Source organism: Anopheles bellator, chromosome X, assembly GCF_943735745.2.
Source record: "Anopheles bellator chromosome X, idAnoBellAS_SP24_06.2, whole genome shotgun sequence".
Lineage (NCBI taxonomy): Eukaryota > Metazoa > Arthropoda > Insecta > Diptera > Culicidae > Anopheles > Anopheles bellator.
Window position 1 is genome coordinate 1025846 of NC_071287.1, and position 16644 is coordinate 1042489.

General features: G+C 49.5%; 5 protein-coding genes across 6 annotated transcripts; 2 read left to right on the plus strand and 3 right to left on the minus strand.

Annotated features, from left to right (window-relative positions):
• The first annotated feature begins 26 nt into the window (after positions 1-26).
• Positions 27-1935, plus strand: LOC131213523 (melanization protease 1-like). 2 transcript variants are annotated; one of them, XM_058207575.1, is made up of 3 exons: positions 27-167; positions 239-1242; positions 1314-1935. In XM_058207575.1, exons 1-3 carry the CDS (start codon positions 104-106, stop codon positions 1407-1409), a joined length of 1164 nt encoding a protein of 387 aa, XP_058063558.1. In that variant the 5' UTR covers positions 27-103; the 3' UTR covers positions 1410-1935. The 2 variants fall into 2 exon arrangements, with proteins under 2 accessions (XP_058063558.1, XP_058063559.1); XM_058207576.1 differs by having other exon boundaries at positions 95-171.
• LOC131213522 (solute carrier family 52, riboflavin transporter, member 3) lies at positions 1907-4138 on the minus strand. The gene is made up of 3 exons (XM_058207574.1): positions 3977-4138; positions 2726-3905; positions 1907-2664 (listed from the first exon to the last, which is right to left on the minus strand). Exons 2-3 carry the CDS (start codon positions 3827-3829, stop codon positions 2470-2472), a joined length of 1299 nt encoding a protein of 432 aa, XP_058063557.1. The 5' UTR covers positions 3830-3905; positions 3977-4138; the 3' UTR covers positions 1907-2469.
• Positions 4139-5000: 862 nt separating this feature from the next.
• LOC131214061 (bifunctional phosphoribosylaminoimidazole carboxylase/phosphoribosylaminoimidazole succinocarboxamide synthetase) lies at positions 5001-6757 on the minus strand. The gene is made up of 3 exons (XM_058208413.1): positions 6635-6757; positions 6052-6513; positions 5001-5942 (listed from the first exon to the last, which is right to left on the minus strand). The coding sequence occupies exons 1-3, from the start codon at positions 6657-6659 to the stop codon at positions 5140-5142; spliced, it is 1290 nt and encodes a 429-aa protein (XP_058064396.1). The 5' UTR covers positions 6660-6757; the 3' UTR covers positions 5001-5139.
• Positions 6758-10214: 3457 nt separating this feature from the next.
• On the plus strand, positions 10215-13581 carry LOC131213169 (amidophosphoribosyltransferase-like). The gene is made up of 4 exons (XM_058207151.1): positions 10215-10653; positions 11302-12215; positions 12311-12666; positions 12750-13581. The coding sequence occupies exons 2-4, from the start codon at positions 11315-11317 to the stop codon at positions 13242-13244; spliced, it is 1752 nt and encodes a 583-aa protein (XP_058063134.1). The 5' UTR covers positions 10215-10653; positions 11302-11314; the 3' UTR covers positions 13245-13581.
• A 155-nt stretch (positions 13582-13736) lies between these two features.
• LOC131213703 (pro-resilin-like) lies at positions 13737-14560 on the minus strand. Its single transcript, XM_058207810.1, has 3 exons — positions 14298-14560; positions 14114-14194; positions 13737-14027 (listed from the first exon to the last, which is right to left on the minus strand). Exons 1-3 carry the CDS (start codon positions 14409-14411, stop codon positions 13899-13901), a joined length of 324 nt encoding a protein of 107 aa, XP_058063793.1. The 5' UTR covers positions 14412-14560; the 3' UTR covers positions 13737-13898.
• Positions 14561-16644: the final 2084 nt, after the last annotated feature.

Here is a 16644-nt window from a genome sequence, read left to right on the forward strand (position 1 = left end):
CGCGCAGGGTAGGCGCCATTTCCTTACGCCGAGCCGAACCAGTGTCGAGTGTGCGACACAGGACGATTGACGTTTTTTTTGGGCCCCTACGGAATCTACGACGATGGACACGCCGACGCACGGCAGTGTCAGTGCGGTCGCCACCCAGGTGTGCTGTCTACTGCTCGGTAGGTAGTGTCCGAGAAAACGATCCTCATCAATGCTGGTAGGCTGGTACTGAGCGTGGTAGCCGTTATAGCCGTTACAGCCATCACCGTAATCGGGCAACCGACCGAAGTAGTCCATCGGCCTCCACTGCAGGAGACGTCCACTTTTCCGACCTTCTTCCGAAGTCGCTTCAATCCACGCACCCTGCACCACATCAACGGAAGCTATCCGTACCAGTTTAGCCAGCGGCTTGCTAAGCTGGAGGATCGGGCGGGTTTAAATGAAACCAGCGGATCCATCCCTCGGCCAGGGACGATGGAATACCACGAGCGGATCGGACCGGTGCAGCTGCCGATCAGCACCCCACTGCCGACGGAGTGGAACAACGCCACTGACCAGCCACTCCACAGTCAACCCGTGTCGAAGCCCGTCCAGCTCGAGCCGTCCAGCGACGACTGCGGTTCACCGGAAGCGGTTGCCAACGGTCGCTTCCCGTGGCTGGCCATACTCGAGCACGGCAGCACAGACCCTCGCAGCCGGAAGCGGACCCTTAGCAAGGGGGTGCTGATCGACCGGCGCCACGTGCTGACTACGGTGTCGAGTGTCCAGAACACGTTCCCGTCCTGGGTCTTGACCGGTGTCCGCCTGACGGGTGATGCGACCAGGCCTCGGCAGCGCGGTACGACGGACAAGCTGCGGCTCCCGATCGGCACCGTGTTTCTGCACGAGAGCAAGGACATCGCCATCGTGCGGCTCGCGAGCGTGGTACCTCGCACCGGTGCCTGGCAACCGGTGTGCGTACCGCGCGAAGACCACCGGCTGGAAGGGTTGGCTCTGGTGTACCACGTATGTCACAAGCACCGTGGAGTTGACGGGGGCAGCCACAGCAGTGGCAAGTTGCTGCCGGCCAAGCACATCGGTGCCTCGGACTGCAATCAATATTTTGCGCCCCACGGAACCACGATTGAGACGAAAGGGTTCTGTGCCTGGGAGCCGACGGCTGACAACTGTACCGGGGCGCTCGGTGGTCCCGTGCTGGCCATGATACGGGACCGCTACTACGTGGTGGGCCTCAGCTCATACGTCCACACGAAGGTTTGGCAACTCCTCCTGCTCAACCACGGTTCAAGCTCGGTACGTTTCGTTTCTTTTCCTACCATTTCCAGGTGGACGTGAATGGATCGGATCTGCCAAGCATCTACGTACGGGTTGGTGCTTTCCGAAAGTGGATATCGGCTGTCCTGCGGACGGAGCTGGACTGATACCACGAGAAACTGGCAGGAGTCCGTCTGACTTGAAATGGTCGAGGTGGGTCAAGTGCAAAGAACATCATTCAACCGATGCGCCGATCCTGTGCGGTGGTGCTGTGATTATTGCGCTTTCTATCGCACACAAATTCGACAACCTCATCTCAGAGTTGCTCCTCAAGGTTGATCAATCGTTCGGAGCGCTACTACGTCTTTGCTGACCTTCGCCCCCCTGCCTGACATCAGTAACATTGAAACGGCGCTTCAATGTGATTCGTTTCAAAAGCATGTAGCTTGCCTTCTTTGCCTTCGCCGAAATATTCACTGCCGTCTCGGCCGTCCCAATCGTGTTCGTGCCCGCTCTGTTCGCAATGCTCGAAATGTAGCCCGAGAAACCTAGAGATAGGGTCGCGCAATGGTGTAATCTTGGACCGCTTGGACCGTCAGCGGTAGGCGATTCCTGTTAGTCCTGTTTACGAAAAAAAACTGTACCATTAATTCGTCAAGTTTTCTGAATTTTTAATATAACAGTATGTTATCGCACGACCAACGTGAACGATGTTTCTACGCACTAACATCATCCAATGCGTGTGCTTCCGTTAAACTACATCGTTCCTTATATCTCGCTGTGGCCCGCCTAATTCCGCGGACTGCTACTGAAACATTTTTATTTCGCATTGCTTTCACACAACTTTTCATTTTTTTCCCTCAGTGTACTTTCCCTTCCACAGCAGGCAGGCAGGCTAATCTTCCGACAGTGACTCGTGGTGGGTTCCTTTCCTGCAGGATTTCGTAAACCTTTCGGCAAACGTTTCGGAACACTCCGACGCGGACTGTTGTACGCTCGGGGCAGGGATTTTTTTTACTGAGCGGTCACGGGCTATGTCTGGCTATGCTGGTGTTCCTTAAACAAAATCAGTCTGAGAAGTTTATTGGCACACCTCGGCACTACAAAATTTCCATCCACTTCCGATTAACGAATCAAACGTGTCTGCTATTTCGTCGTAATCCGGGACCAAAAGATCCTGCTCTTGGTCCTGCCGAAGTTCATGTTTTCAGCTACACGTGCTCGCGGTCAGCACGGATAGTACTGTTCGAAGCTGTCGGTAAAGTTGACGAGTCCGAACGAGAGCAACGAACCGGCCAGGGATCCCATTTGAGATGCCACGCCAACCCAGACGAGCGTTTGGCCGCCTTCACGGCGCAATAACGTTGTGATGCTTAGCCTGATGTAGCTGATCAACCCAATCAGCACCGTCCAACAGGATATCTGGAATGAAACGGGGTGTGGTTTCAAACTGGGACAACGTGACCGTTGAGGTGCTCCTTACCACAAGGATGTCGCCGATGGTGTGGTGCATTAACGGCGGAGCTGGACTCGTGATGGCTGTCGTCATGGCATACGCCGCGAACGGTACGAACAATACCGCGAGCAGGACGTTCAAGCGCACCGTATTGCGGCGAACGAAGAAGCCCAAGAAGCAGGCGGCCGGGTTGGCCATGCTGCTCAGTGTAACGGCGAGGTGGTAGGCAACGTTCCCGTACGGCAAGCAGGAGTACGACTGGATGCTAGGGAAAAACCCGTTCCCGAACAGGCACATCCCACCGATCAGCAGCATCAGGAGCCAGTAGGACACGGTAGGCAGACGCTTCTCGCCGGCTTCGATTGCCGCGGTCCCGGTAGAGACTGTTTTGTCACTCGCCTCGTAGGTGTAGTTGTTCCCATTACCAATCGTGACGGCAGCATGCTCCGCAATGCTGATGTCCCATCGATCCAGCAGCACGAAGGCAACCAAGCTTACCAACAGCAGGGCGGAGGAGATGATAAAGTAAACGTTCGTTCCGAACCGTGGTGGAGGTGTGTAGCTTTCGTAGACCGGCGTTTCCCAGGCGATCGAATCGTTGACCAGGACGCACTCCGCGTTTCCGCCCACGCCTTGGCCCAGCGCGAGAATGCTCGGGAGAAATCCGCTCAGTCCTTCCCCGATCAAGTACGTGATCAGATAGATGTCCTTAAAGCGGCCCATATATGGCATGAACAGTACGGAGCTGGTGCACCCGACCAGCGCTACGACAAACACGGTGATAAACAGTGGAACCGAGTGCGGTTCGCCAAACACGACCACCGTCTGGTCGTGCGCGAACGCTGTCGCCAGGGTGGCCCCGGAACCGAGCAGCAGCAGGGCGATGATGAGGTTGGCATCGCGGAACGAGCGCCACCGTTGGGTTGCAGTGTACAGGATGGGACCAACGTTGCCCAGCTGAATGGTGACGACGAGAAACGATGGCAGATTCCAGCCTTCCGGTGCACTCTGGACCAGCAGCGGAAGCTGTACGTACACCGAGTTCACACCGATCCACGATCCGATACCGAACACGATCGCCAGCAGGTCGACCACAAAACGGCGATCGTTGCTAGGCTTGCGGGCTCCCATCACGGCCGAACTGACGACTCACGGAGCAACCGTTCTAGCAAAAGGTCTGGTTGGTGCGTAGATCCAAAGAGAGTTGCTGAAATAACACCGACAACACGTTTGGTATCATCCAGTTGCCGCTATTCGCTGTGTCGGCTTTGGTAATACCAAGTGCAGGATAACCTCCAGCATACTTGTCCGTGGTTGTCCGCTTACACTCGATTCACTTCACGCCTGCACAACTATTCAAGACTCCTGGCAAGGATGGTTGTCAGTGAAGCAGAGCCCTCTTCAACACGCACTTGTGCGCTCTGGTTGGGTTGCGATTCATACCAGTACCAACGCTCAACTGCACAGTTCCTCATTCGTGGCGTTTCTTATCGCCGCTGACACCGGCCGGTCCATTGAGATGATCTAGCACGCCCGACTTGGAATGTTGGCGAAAGGCTGAATGTGCCCCGGCAGTTGTCGTTGTCGCTGCACTTTTAATGGGCCGTTTGATACTAGACGGTTTGTAACTGTACAAGACGCACCCATCTCTCAAATTTATTGCCTATAATAACATTTATTCAAACGCACCCTTCATCGTTTTGTTCTCCACAACCTCCAGAGCCTGGACTGCGGCCACTATATCTTATCGAACGCCGCCGATTACCGCTTGTCAAGGCGGCTAATTGTACGAGGCAATACATTGTAGAACAACATGCTTCTATCAAGGTTCGCACCCGCGATATGGCGTCAGGCAAAGCGACAGGATTGCACGCTTTAATCACGGTTTCACACGCTGATGGGACACCACACTCCGAGGAACCCGGCTTGCAGATACTGGCGGCAGGCGTTTATCGCATTGACTCTGCATTTAAAGCTGGCAAAACCGATATGTAGGGATGATAGGATTCTCTTATTTTCGATTCTTCGTTTACCTTTTTTTAACGCTGATAGATAGTTAGCTGATTAGCATGAAATTGGATTGCGTTTGAAAGAGGGAGAACGTACATTTCAAATTATGCTAGCCAACTAATGGTTATATGTCTACATACGCATATTTAAATGAAAAATATCCTTATTCGTATTCCATGTTGTGTTGGCGGCCACGGACGGTGAGTGGAAGTTGGTTCCAAGAATTCAAATGTTACTGCAAACCACCGGTAGGAATCGGTAATACTCACGAACGGAGCCCGTGCATTTAAAATCTGTTTCACCACTAATGTGGTATGTATTTTTCTATAAAAAAAATATGGTTTTTTGGTGGTTGTTATTTATTAAACGTTAGCGAAATCATAGGTGCATGGTGCAATTATTTAGGAGATTGTTAAAAATTTGCGGCCGGATTAGGCACTGTGTACCCCCCTGACTTCCTTGTCGGCGCGAATCAAGTTTACGTAGTTTTTGAGCTGCATTACGCGCAGCTTGCTCCAGACAAGAAAGTTGTCCATTCCGAGGATTTGTGCGGCATGTAAGGCGGCCGCTTCCGGATAGAGTACCGTCACGCAACCGAGGCCGGATGGCACGTTTAGGCTAGACCAAACATCTTGGGTAACGTTTTCGGCCTTCACCGGTGGGCAGTTAATTACCGGATAGTTGGTGTTCCCTGACAGTACCGGCCCGAGACCGTTCGAACGCCCGGCAACCGTGATAAACACCAGTTTGCTCAGCACACTCTCGTACTCGCTGACGATGTGCAGTGTCGTTTGCGTGCCCTTGTGCGCTGAAGTGACGCGCTGTTCCGTGTTCAACCCGAGCCGCTGACAGTGCTTTGCAATCCGCTCACAGTGTTCGGCATCGGAGGCACTACCCATCAGGATGACGACGAGATGATCCTTTGGGGCGGCAATGGCGTCGAGCTGTTCGGAAACCCACGCAAAGTTACGCTTGACGGTGTCCAGATCCGCCGCGGTGACGTTGGCCAGATTACGGTACACCTGCTTGTCTACCATGAGCCGCTTGTCGCCCGATGGCCAGAGGCGCCAGGAGTCGGAATCAATAACGTCGGCCACCAGCAGTTGACCTTCCGCGTCGACACCGAACTCAATTTTCATGTCAATTAGGGCACAGTCTCGCGTTGCCCACGCTTTCTCCAGGATCTCAAACACGAGCCGCGTCGTTTGCCGCATTATATCAACCTCATCTTGACCTGCAATGGCGAAAGCACAATCAGTAAATAACAGCACCAGCTATTTTGCGGTACAATCAACACGCAGACGACCTAATGGACCCAATTGAAGGTGGGGCTGGGGGCTTACCGATTGTGACCCCGTTCACGGTGAAACCGGCGGATACGATCTGCTCTTCACTCCACTGGGGATCGTCGTTCGCATCGTCCTTGAAGAATGTTTCGACCTTAGCCGGGGCGAAACGGTGACCTTCGCTGACACCCGGATTGCGCTTCAGGTACGAACCGGTTGCCAGCCGACGGGTAACCCACTCGATCGGCACCATTTCGCACTGGCGTGCCAGGAACGCTGTATCGGACACCATGCGGACGAACGCGGTTGGAAGATGGGCCTGGTTCAGCAGCGTAAACACCTTCGCGTTGGTCTGATTGGAGATCTTTGCCTTGCCCTCCAGCTCGTGCGCTCGCACCCCATTGTGGGCTGTGATGCGGTCCTTATTGAGCAAGATTGAGTGTCCCGGAAGACTCGGCACATCGTACACCTGCTTCGTTTTGCCCTCAATCAACAGCTTGCCGACCTTAATGCCACCGACTGAAATTGGGAAGCACACGCAATTTGAGAAGGTTATGAACACGAATTGGCATCAGTAGTTTATGGTTTTCACTTCATCGACAGGCATGCTTTTGCCGTGCCGTGATCGAGTTTTTCTCACCTTCCGCAATCTTGGTTGCTGCCATGCTGTTTTCGGTTATCGGAACGGAGAACACTACACACTACTTATCACTTTCGTCTTTCGGTCTCCCGGCATACACTGGCAAGTGCGGGACGTTTTCGCCTCTCTAAATAGCGCCGGTACCGGCGCCTTCAAAACGGCCATGGTGGTGTGCGATGGATCACGTTGAATGTAGAAGTTGGGCGTGAACGATCGCAGCGGCATCGCTGGTGCCCCCATCCACACATCCACACGCCAACGGAAGGGTACGTTTGTGTTTCATCCAGCAGCAGCCTGCTTATCTGTCCATGTCCGCTTTTGTTGACGCGATCGCACACACAGCCCTACGACTGGATGGATTCCGGTTTTTCCGGCAGTTGTATTGGTGCCGGAGCAATACATCTTCATTCGTTTTTTCAAAAAAAAGTGCAACAGCGTCTGCCTATGCCCGATTTTCAAGCCATAGAATAGCCACTTCCAAACAACGTCCTTATTCCACGCTCCCGCACTATCTGCCACTATTTCAGTTGTATATACGCCTGCGATGGCCCTGGTTGACCCTAACCCTAACGGGATGAATCTTCCTTCATTTTAACGGACGATAGTGGACTGAACGACCGGAATAAGTAGGCAAACGGAATCAATTTCGGGGTCAATCGCTAGTACTCTCTGCGCGGCAGCCAGTCCAGTTTCCAAGCGTCTGGTTGGTGCGAGAACATCACAAACAAAACAAAGCACAGCATCAACTAGCAACATGTTGTTGTTTTTCCACTCGAAGTCCTTCTCACAGACCAGCGTCATTGCCAGGCCTTATCAGCTGCATTGATCTTCCGCTTCGACCGGCTGGTGACTGGTTGGATGGAAAGAAATGCCGAAGTTGCCATGGTTTCCCGTGGCCTATGATGGCGAACGAACACTGTTTCTTTCCCCACGTTAGTATTTTCATTATACTAATCGTTCTTATAACGTTCTCTTCGCTCCATGATGCCCAGCCGTTAAAAAGTACTAAATTCAAATTTATTCCACTAAAAACACTTTGCTGCCAATGGATAGGTAATTCGGCTTTCCAAAACGAAACAACAAATGCAAATTAAAAATTTCGTTTCTTCTTCCCAGTAATTTCCTTTCAGATTTTCCAATATCCATAATCGCCCTTACTCAGTGGAAGTCTTGGACTTTAGCAGCTTCTTAGCGTTTTTTAATCGATCATAAACACGTTTTCCTCGAAGTGGCAATTTTAGCCTAGCGAATAGACAGGGGTCATTGGATGATTTCGCGACACAGGAGTCACATTGACTGAAAACGTAGTAATTGGCGTATTTTGACAACCATTTTGATTCTTTGGCACATGTTAGTAGTAACATCAGTTTCAGCACAATTTGGTATCGGTTGGCATAACGGTGTTTGCTATATTGAATTACTTTACCCTTGCTGCTAACTTTAAAAATAATAAGTTTGAGTAGCTGCTTCTTGGTTGCTGATGTCGGGTCATAACTAGGTTAGCCCAAAGCGTAGGCTTATTGTTTCTTAAGTGCACTATTTTGTTTACCGCGTGAACGCAATTGGTGCGTAACAAACAAATATAGTACACGCAGAGGCCTTGAAAATACCAAACTCCGCTAGAACGTGGAATAACAACAAAATATTTTGATTTCGCTCGGCATGTGGTAGCATAAATAAAATGTTGATAACACAAAGCGGTGCGTGAGTAAAAACCTATATTGTTTATATAGATTACTAGGCGCACATGTCTCGCTGCTGATGTCATAGTTCGAATCGAACATTGTACTGTTGGTTGGTTTGTTTCCTTGGTTACATGCAGATTAAATTTAAAAACATGTGCATGGCGTCAAAGGAAAACGAAAAGAGCCTACCGAGCGGATTGTAACAGTTTGGGTGGGTCAGTGTTTTTTTGTGTGTGGATTACAGTGTATATGTGCTTATAGTTTGCATTTAGCAAAACTTTACGCAAATAATTAACTGTACTAGTGTGTTTAGTGTGTTTTCTAAAATTAACGTTTCAGCGGGGTAATCTTTAAATTTTATCATTTGATTCAGCCATTCGATTTGCCATCTGATTAAATGCTGGCCAAAGTCACTGGAGGTTTTGTGGAGTTTATGAGGATGCTGCTGAAAGTGATTATTGCTTGTAGGAGCGACGTGTTTGGTTTCGTTCTGAAATTAGTAACAAAGATGTTACTCAATATGGTTGACCAATAAAAGATGTCGCTATAATTTTACAACTAAACTTTAACAGAAAGCAACAGCGATTTACATTGCCTTTGGCGCGGAAGAAGAAGTGGATACTTTAACAATCGATCCTGTGGTGTTTTCAAAGAAAATATTTTTTGCCAAAATTATCTCCAAAAATTAGATGACACTGTGTAAAATGAAATGTTTAGTTTAGTTTAGTTTTGAGAAGGTCCTTCGAAATATTTCATCATTTCACTATTTGTGGCCATTTGATGCTGCGTCGATCAGATTGCCGATCCGATTGGGCGATTCGTTCCTCCTCACAACCGAGGGTTACCGTGCCGCCCCAGGAGCCCTGGTGGACTAGATCCGTACGAGTGCTCGTTACCGGGTGACCTTCCTGATGGCAAGTTGCGTTTTTATTTAAGCTCCCTTAATCACTTTGATGAGCTGGGGCGCAACGATCGGCCACACGCACACGCAGGGCCCTTGAATACCCTCGGATGCTGGAACGATCTTCCACGCTAGAATCTCTATGGCTGTGTGTGTTTGTCTGTGTGACACAAGGCACACGTGCGATCATTGGCCAATCGGATAGGACGGGCAAGGAACAGTTCCTCCTAGCGCCAGTGCACAGTGGGCTGGAGATGTACCATAAATCAAAAAAGCAACATTCACGTTAAATAAACGTGTTATAACTATATTTTGTTTGTACACTTTGTATATTCCTATCACGACTTACCAGAATAGAGATACGTGAAATAAAATGGGTCCTTGGTGTAGCATTCCGGCTTTGTATAGTAGATAATTCAGATACGTGAGATTTCTGATTTCTTCTGTCTTGGAGTCTTCGTCAAGAACATAGCTTAATGAACGGCTGTAAACATGTTCTGAGTGATTTGGCCCCCTAAAATGTAGAAAAAAACAAATAGTTTAACAACATATAGTAAACAAACTTTGGATTACCATTTCAGCAGTCTTTTTCTTTATTCGCTCCATGCTGTGTTTGCTCATACAAAGTGTGCAGATTTGCTGATTTCTGTGATAATTGTAGCTCCCCAAGCTGTTCTTCTAAAAATAAATAATATGCAACAAAATATGTAAGTAAAATATAAAATATAAAATATGTAAATAAAAGATATTACCGCCACTGTGCACTGGTGTTTCATCGGCGGCGCGCGATCGCGAGCAGTCACGCAAACACTCAGCTGAAGACATGAACGCAGTGGAAAGCTGTGGAAAGGGGTAGTTGCCCTTTCGTCCCGTGTGTCCCATGCGGTGCCGAACACACATACTGATCGTCGCACACTGACGGCGGCAGTGCCCAACGAATGCAGGGTATTAAATATGGAAAAAGAGAATGACTGCAAATCAGTTACCACCGACGCGCTGTAGATCATAGCCGCAGCGTGGTCTTTCATTTCGCTGGGTCGCGATCGACCGAACGAGTGTCATACGCAGTGCAGACAATCCTCACTCCTATTTTTCACGTGGTTGTTGTGCCTTGGCCACTCTTGTTTACTCCTGTGCTTAGCGCCGACTATCGGTATGTTTTTCAGCCACTAGTTTTTGGTGAGCGTACTCGTAAGGCCGAAGCACGCCCCACTCGGATGCTGGTGGGCAGGAACCAGAAGCTGGCTTTTGATTTCAAGGCGACCAGCAACGACAACACTATTCTGCACCCGTAGAACGTTTGCCATTCCAATTGTGCGAGCAACATCTTCCAACCTGAACGATTCCACTTTCACCATCAATCAACCACGCGTGGTATTGAAACGCAAGCAGTCGTGCGCTTAGAGCCAACGGGTGGCATCAGTTCGGTATCGGTAAGTTGATCGGTAAACAAAGGGATCGGTACGATCGGCTGTCAATGTTTTCGGGAAGAACAACGTGACAATGGCGTTTTTCGCAGTTATGAGGTTATGTGCTGCCTGGCACGTTTATTTCGAACGAGCTTACGCCTGTCCACACAGAATCTTCGAAGCCTAACATACACAGTACACACTGGTTTGTTGCGAAGGCATCTTGATTTATGTGTTTTCGTTCGCTGTCTGCCAATGTATGTCCCCCGGAAACCGAACCCTGTTCTCGGCGTCTCTCTCGCTAATAAAGGTAAAGCTGGATTTAAAGCAAAGAAAGGATTTTTTTGACACGTTGTTGCGCAACTATTGTGAGCATTATGGATCGGAAAAGCGATTGGCTGAAAGAGACAATCAATCGCGTGTCACCCGGAAAGGCTTCAAAGGAATGAATTCCATCGTCGGTGATAACGCATTGCCTAGAAACAGGTTGATGATTACTTTCTTCACCGACCTCCTACGAAAGCGATCGGGCATACATACTTGTTGTTGGTCGAAAGAAACCATACTTATTATTATTAATTTGTGAAATATTCATACAGGTTACATTTTTACATATGTCGTTACACGAAACTGTCCCATGTTTTCCTACACGAATGTTTCACATCGTTTCAGGGGCGTCGCAATCATGGATGGAAAAGACGATGGCAGTTCATGTCAGCAACGAAAGTCTCAGGATCACCCCTTGGCAGCAGGAACAACCTCACGACGATCGTCACTCAACATCGCCAAGTCGGGCCCGGAACCGTGCTACGATAGTAATCGCCAGCTTGATCTCCCGCCGAGTGAAACCTTATCTCGACCACACGGCGACGATGGAACGGAAAGTATGGACCACCACCGGCTGATGGGTAAGCGGAGCGGGCGAGGCGAGGTCAGCAGTGGGCTGACGCACGAGTGCGGCGTGTTCGGGGCGATAGCAACGGGCGACTGGCCAACGCAGATCGACGTCGCGCAGGTCATCTGCCTCGGGCTAGTGGCACTGCAGCACCGCGGCCAAGAGTCGGCTGGCATCGTGACAAGCGAGGGTGGCCCGGAGGCGATCAACTTCAACGTGCACAAGGGCATGGGCATGATTAACAATATATTCACTGACGACTCGATGAAGAAACTGCGAGGCAGTCTGGGCATCGGTCACACGCGCTACTCGACGTCGGCCGCCTCCGAAGAGGTCAACTGCCAACCGTTTGTTGTGCATACGGCCCATGGCGCACTGGCCGTGGCGCACAATGGCGAGCTGGTGAACTGCGAGAGTCTGCGAAAGGATGTGCTGTCGCGGGGTGTTGGTCTCTCCACGCACAGCGATTCGGAGCTGATCACTCAAGCGCTCTGCCTGAACCCCCCCGAGGGTGAGGTGGACGGGCCGGACTGGCCAGCGCGCATCAAACACCTGATGAAGCTGGCCCCCCTTTCCTACTCGCTCGTGATAATGCTGAAAGACAAGATATACGGTGTTCGTGATCCATACGGCAATCGGCCGCTCTGCATCGGCAAGATCGTACCACTCACTATCGGCGCCTATCGTCACGGTATGGTTTGAGAGCACCTCCAGGCAGCGCCATTTCTTGGCATACGCATTCAAAACATATTTTAATGGCATATCTGGTTTTCCTTACTTTGCTAGAGAAAGTTGATCGACTGCCGGCCGAAGGTTGGGTTATATCCAGTGAAAGCTGTGGATTCTTGTCGATCGGAGCCCGGTACGTGCGTGAGGTGGAACCCGGTGAAATTGTAGAACTGACGCGGGACGGTCCCAAAACGATCGACATCGTCGACTGTCCGGAGAGCCGGCGGCACGCCTTCTGCATCTTCGAGTACGTGTATTTTGCCCGCTCGGATTCCATATTCGAGGGACAAATGGTGTACTCGGTGCGGCTACAGTGCGGGCGCCAGCTGGCTCGCGAGGCGGGTGTGGATGCGGACATCGTCAGCTCGGTGCCAGAGTCGGGAACGGCTGCTGCACACGGTTTTGCGCGGGAGGTTAGTATACCCATGGGCGTTCCACGACTGAACGGAGACGAAGGTATTCTTCTGCTAACCCGGATCATGATCTTCCGATTTAGGCAAATATGAATTTTGCCGAAGTGCTGTGCAAAAACCGTTATGTAGGGCGTACCTTCATTCAACCGTCAACCCGCCTTAGGCAACTTGGTGTGGCAAAGAAGTTCGGTGCCCTGTCTGAGAACGTGGCTGGCAAACGCTTGGTACTGGTCGACGATTCCATTGTGCGGGGCAACACAATCGGGCCAATCATTAAGCTGCTGCGCGATGCGGGCGCTCTCGAGGTACACATCAGGATAGCTAGCCCGCCACTGCTTTATCCGTGCTACATGGGGATCAACATACCTACTCGCGGGGAGCTGATCGCGAACAAGCTGCACGCGGAAGACCTTGCCGAGTACCTCGGGGCAGATAGCCTAGCATACCTGAGCGTCGAGGGGCTGAAAACGGCGGTCCAGTTGAATATGGTGCCAAAAAAACCGGAACAGGTCGGACACTGTACAGCCTGCTTGACAGGGGAATACCCAGGGGGACTTCCGGAAGAGTTGGAATGGTAGAAGGTAGTTGAAAACGACTTACACACAACGAAGCCACAAGTCCGATTCAGCTACTTTATCTTCTGTCTTCGTAGTATAACTGGTTAAATACTTTACCTGTTTCCGCGCTAGCGAATAAGAAGCTGACCTTTGGAGCTTTTTGGAGCTGGAGCCAAGGGAGAGCGAGAAAAGACAGTTAAAATAGAGGTATGCAAGAAGTGAGAAAAAAAGAGAAAGAAAGGTACAGAGAAAGATAGAGAGAGAGAGAGAGAGAGAGAGAGAGAGAGAGAAAGGTAGACGTAAATAGGCGTACATAGAAACATAGTAAGCCATCAGAATTCTTACGAAATACAGAAAGGCATTGCCGCTTGACAATAAATTATGTGTTCTCAAATTGATTGCTGATATACACGGTGTGTTAGATACAACTCTTAACTGTATTTAATCAACTCAACTCAACTCAATTCTGACTGGAAAAATCGATGTTACTAGAACGATGATCACAGCCATCAACGCAACCGGAAAGCACCCAAGAACACACACGCGCATATCATTATCACACAGGCTGTAACATTTGACGAAGTATTACGCTTCCAAACCGTCGGCTTTTCTACGCTATGATGTGATACCCTTTTGCTGAATCTCTCTGTTTCTTATTGTTGCTCTTTCGCCGTATCATCCCGATAACGGATTCGCATTGTCCTGAAAATCCACTTCAGGCTGGAAGCCACCCTCCTTATCGACGACATACTTGATCGTCATAAGCCGTCCGTCTGGCAGCCACACTGAGTATCGTCCGGTCACCTACGATTTTGTCAAGACAAAAAGAAAAACATGCAATCAGAAAACGGTACGTTCAATCGGAGTACCGTAACAGGGGCGGGGCTCACCTTGCCCGCCATATCACCAGCTTCATTTTTGTCGAAAAATAGTTTCTTTTCAGGATCTTTCACTTCGTACTTGTACTCGTACTGTTGGAAGACAGAAAAAAAGAGAAGAAAAAACGGGGAATTGAAAGAAGATTATGGCTAAGCAAAGGGAAAGGATGGGGCAAGGTATGTGATACGTACTTACCGGTTCGTACTTGTCCACGCCTTGTGGCACGGCCTCCACATGCAACAGGACCGCGTACATACTGCAAGCAGCGACGGCGGCAACAGCCAACTCAAAAGCCCTTCTGGCCACCATGATGATACTTGACCAAGTCAGCACCACTTCGTTTCGCAGCGAACTAATGAACGGTAACAGCTCGGCTTACTGCGATGATTTCGTGGCAACCACTACGGTGTGAGTAATGTTACTCGCTCGTTCTTGATTCGATCGGCCGGATGATGCTGGATTTTCGATGGAATGACAACCCCATGGTACCGGCGCTTCGTTTTTATAGCGCTATTCTGTGTGCAGAGCCTCGATATGGGGATGTGGTTTGCAGTGGCGGGAGCGCACGCGAGATGATCGTATTCAGAAGACCGTTCCCCGTAAATCAGAGTGCGCGGTGTATTGCGCCAAACCCTTTTTCGCTTTTGGTGTTGCTAGTGTTTGCTCCCTTGTACGATGCTTTAATGCACGGGCCCGGTCAGCACGACCGTAACAATTCCAGCAATACAGCACACGAGCCGGGATTGATTCAAGACGTTGGAAAGGGATTCGCAAGATGTTCTCCGAATCTACCCTCGTGTCAGCGGAAATAAGGTGTCTCGTTACTCCGTGAATATGCCAAAGTTTAGCAAAGCTAACATAGGGAGGGAAAAAGAGAAAAAATCAAGTCCCATACGGCGGAAAGCGTCGACGACGACGCTCCGAGATTTGGAGCCTGTCTAATGGTAGCAATAGCATCACCCTGCAAAAACAGGGGGTAAGGATTTTAGTTTTTTTTTATCTTAGAAGAACGGACCCCGCCGTATGTGGTAGGGATTTTAGTTAATCAAACAACAGATTCTAGATTTTTTCAAAAGGACGTCGCAGGGACACTCCGCAACAGTTTGGTAGGATAGAGCCCTCGAAAAAATCTCAAGATGCGATTTGGGATGGTGATGGGGAATTAATCGAACCAAGAGGGCCTCGATAGGCATATTTTGTTTATCCGGCATCGCAAGCGCCGAGCGGTGCTGGCCTGCTAACGTCAACATCGCGATACGGAGGCTTCGTTTTTATAGCGCTATTCTGTGCGCAGCCTCGAAATGCGGAATGCTTGGAGTGGCGGGAGCGCACGCGAGATGTTCATCTTCAGAAGACCATTCCCCCGCAAATCAGAGTACGCGGTGTATTGCGCCAAACCCTTTTTGGCTTTTGATGTTGCTCGTGTTTGCTCCCCTGTACGATGCTTTAATGCACGGGCTCGGTCGGCACGACCGCAACAATTCCAGCACTACGACACACGAGCTATGAGTGAAGACATTGGGAAGGGATGACCAAGATGTTTTCAGAATCTAACGTCAGTCAGTGGGAATATTTACTTACTTCGTGAATATGCCAAAGTGCAGCAAAACTAACACGGAAAGGAATAAAGGCACAAGTCCCCCGCAGCGTACAGTGTCGAAGAAAAAGCTTCAAAATTTTGAACCTGTCCGATGGTTGCAATAGTATCACTATGCAATGCCAAAAATAGAGGCTAGGGATTTTAGTCAATCAAACAGCAACGAATTGTAGATGTTAATCGTTACTCTCCTCTCTAAAGACCTCTACATTTTACTGTTTAATTGCTGCTCAGAATCGTTTCTGTTCAGCGGTGCGATGTTCCTGGCAATGGCACACGTTTCATCATTTTCCAGAAGGCATGGGCTGTCGATCTGTGGTGCTTAGTCGAGGTTGGCGTAGTTTTGTTACCCTGCAGTAATAACATCGATTATGTTCAGCTGTATAAAGATTCGGTAATAACAAGCACGACGCTGCTTGTTGGCTGAAGAAAAAAGGATCTGTCACGGAATTCAGAAAAGTTGTGTCATTGTTCAATTCGTTTTCATCTTCATTGCCATTAACTATTCTAACCCACCTCTTCATAAAAACTTTCCGTACACTGTTATCATCGTTCATGCGCATAATCATCAACTCAACTATTTATTTACAATCATTGCGCGAAACAAGTACCCAATTTCCTTGTAAGTATGGTTCATTTAATTGCAGTCCCACTTAACAACAGTTCATCTGAGTTCGATCTCTCTAATGTGGTCGGTCCACCAACATCCAGCTATTATTGCTGGCCGAGGCAATATAATTTAGTTAAAGTATCAATAGTACCGTGAATTGGTGACAATTACTGAGATCTTATTTTTCCCAAGCGTGATATTTGGGTACGGGAAAATTCAAGAGGGTTGATAAGTATCAGCAGAGTGGTACACATTCATGTACAGTGGTATAACATCTGTGCATTTTGACTTGCACAGGACTTTTCGATGACGATGTGTTGATCTCATACATCACT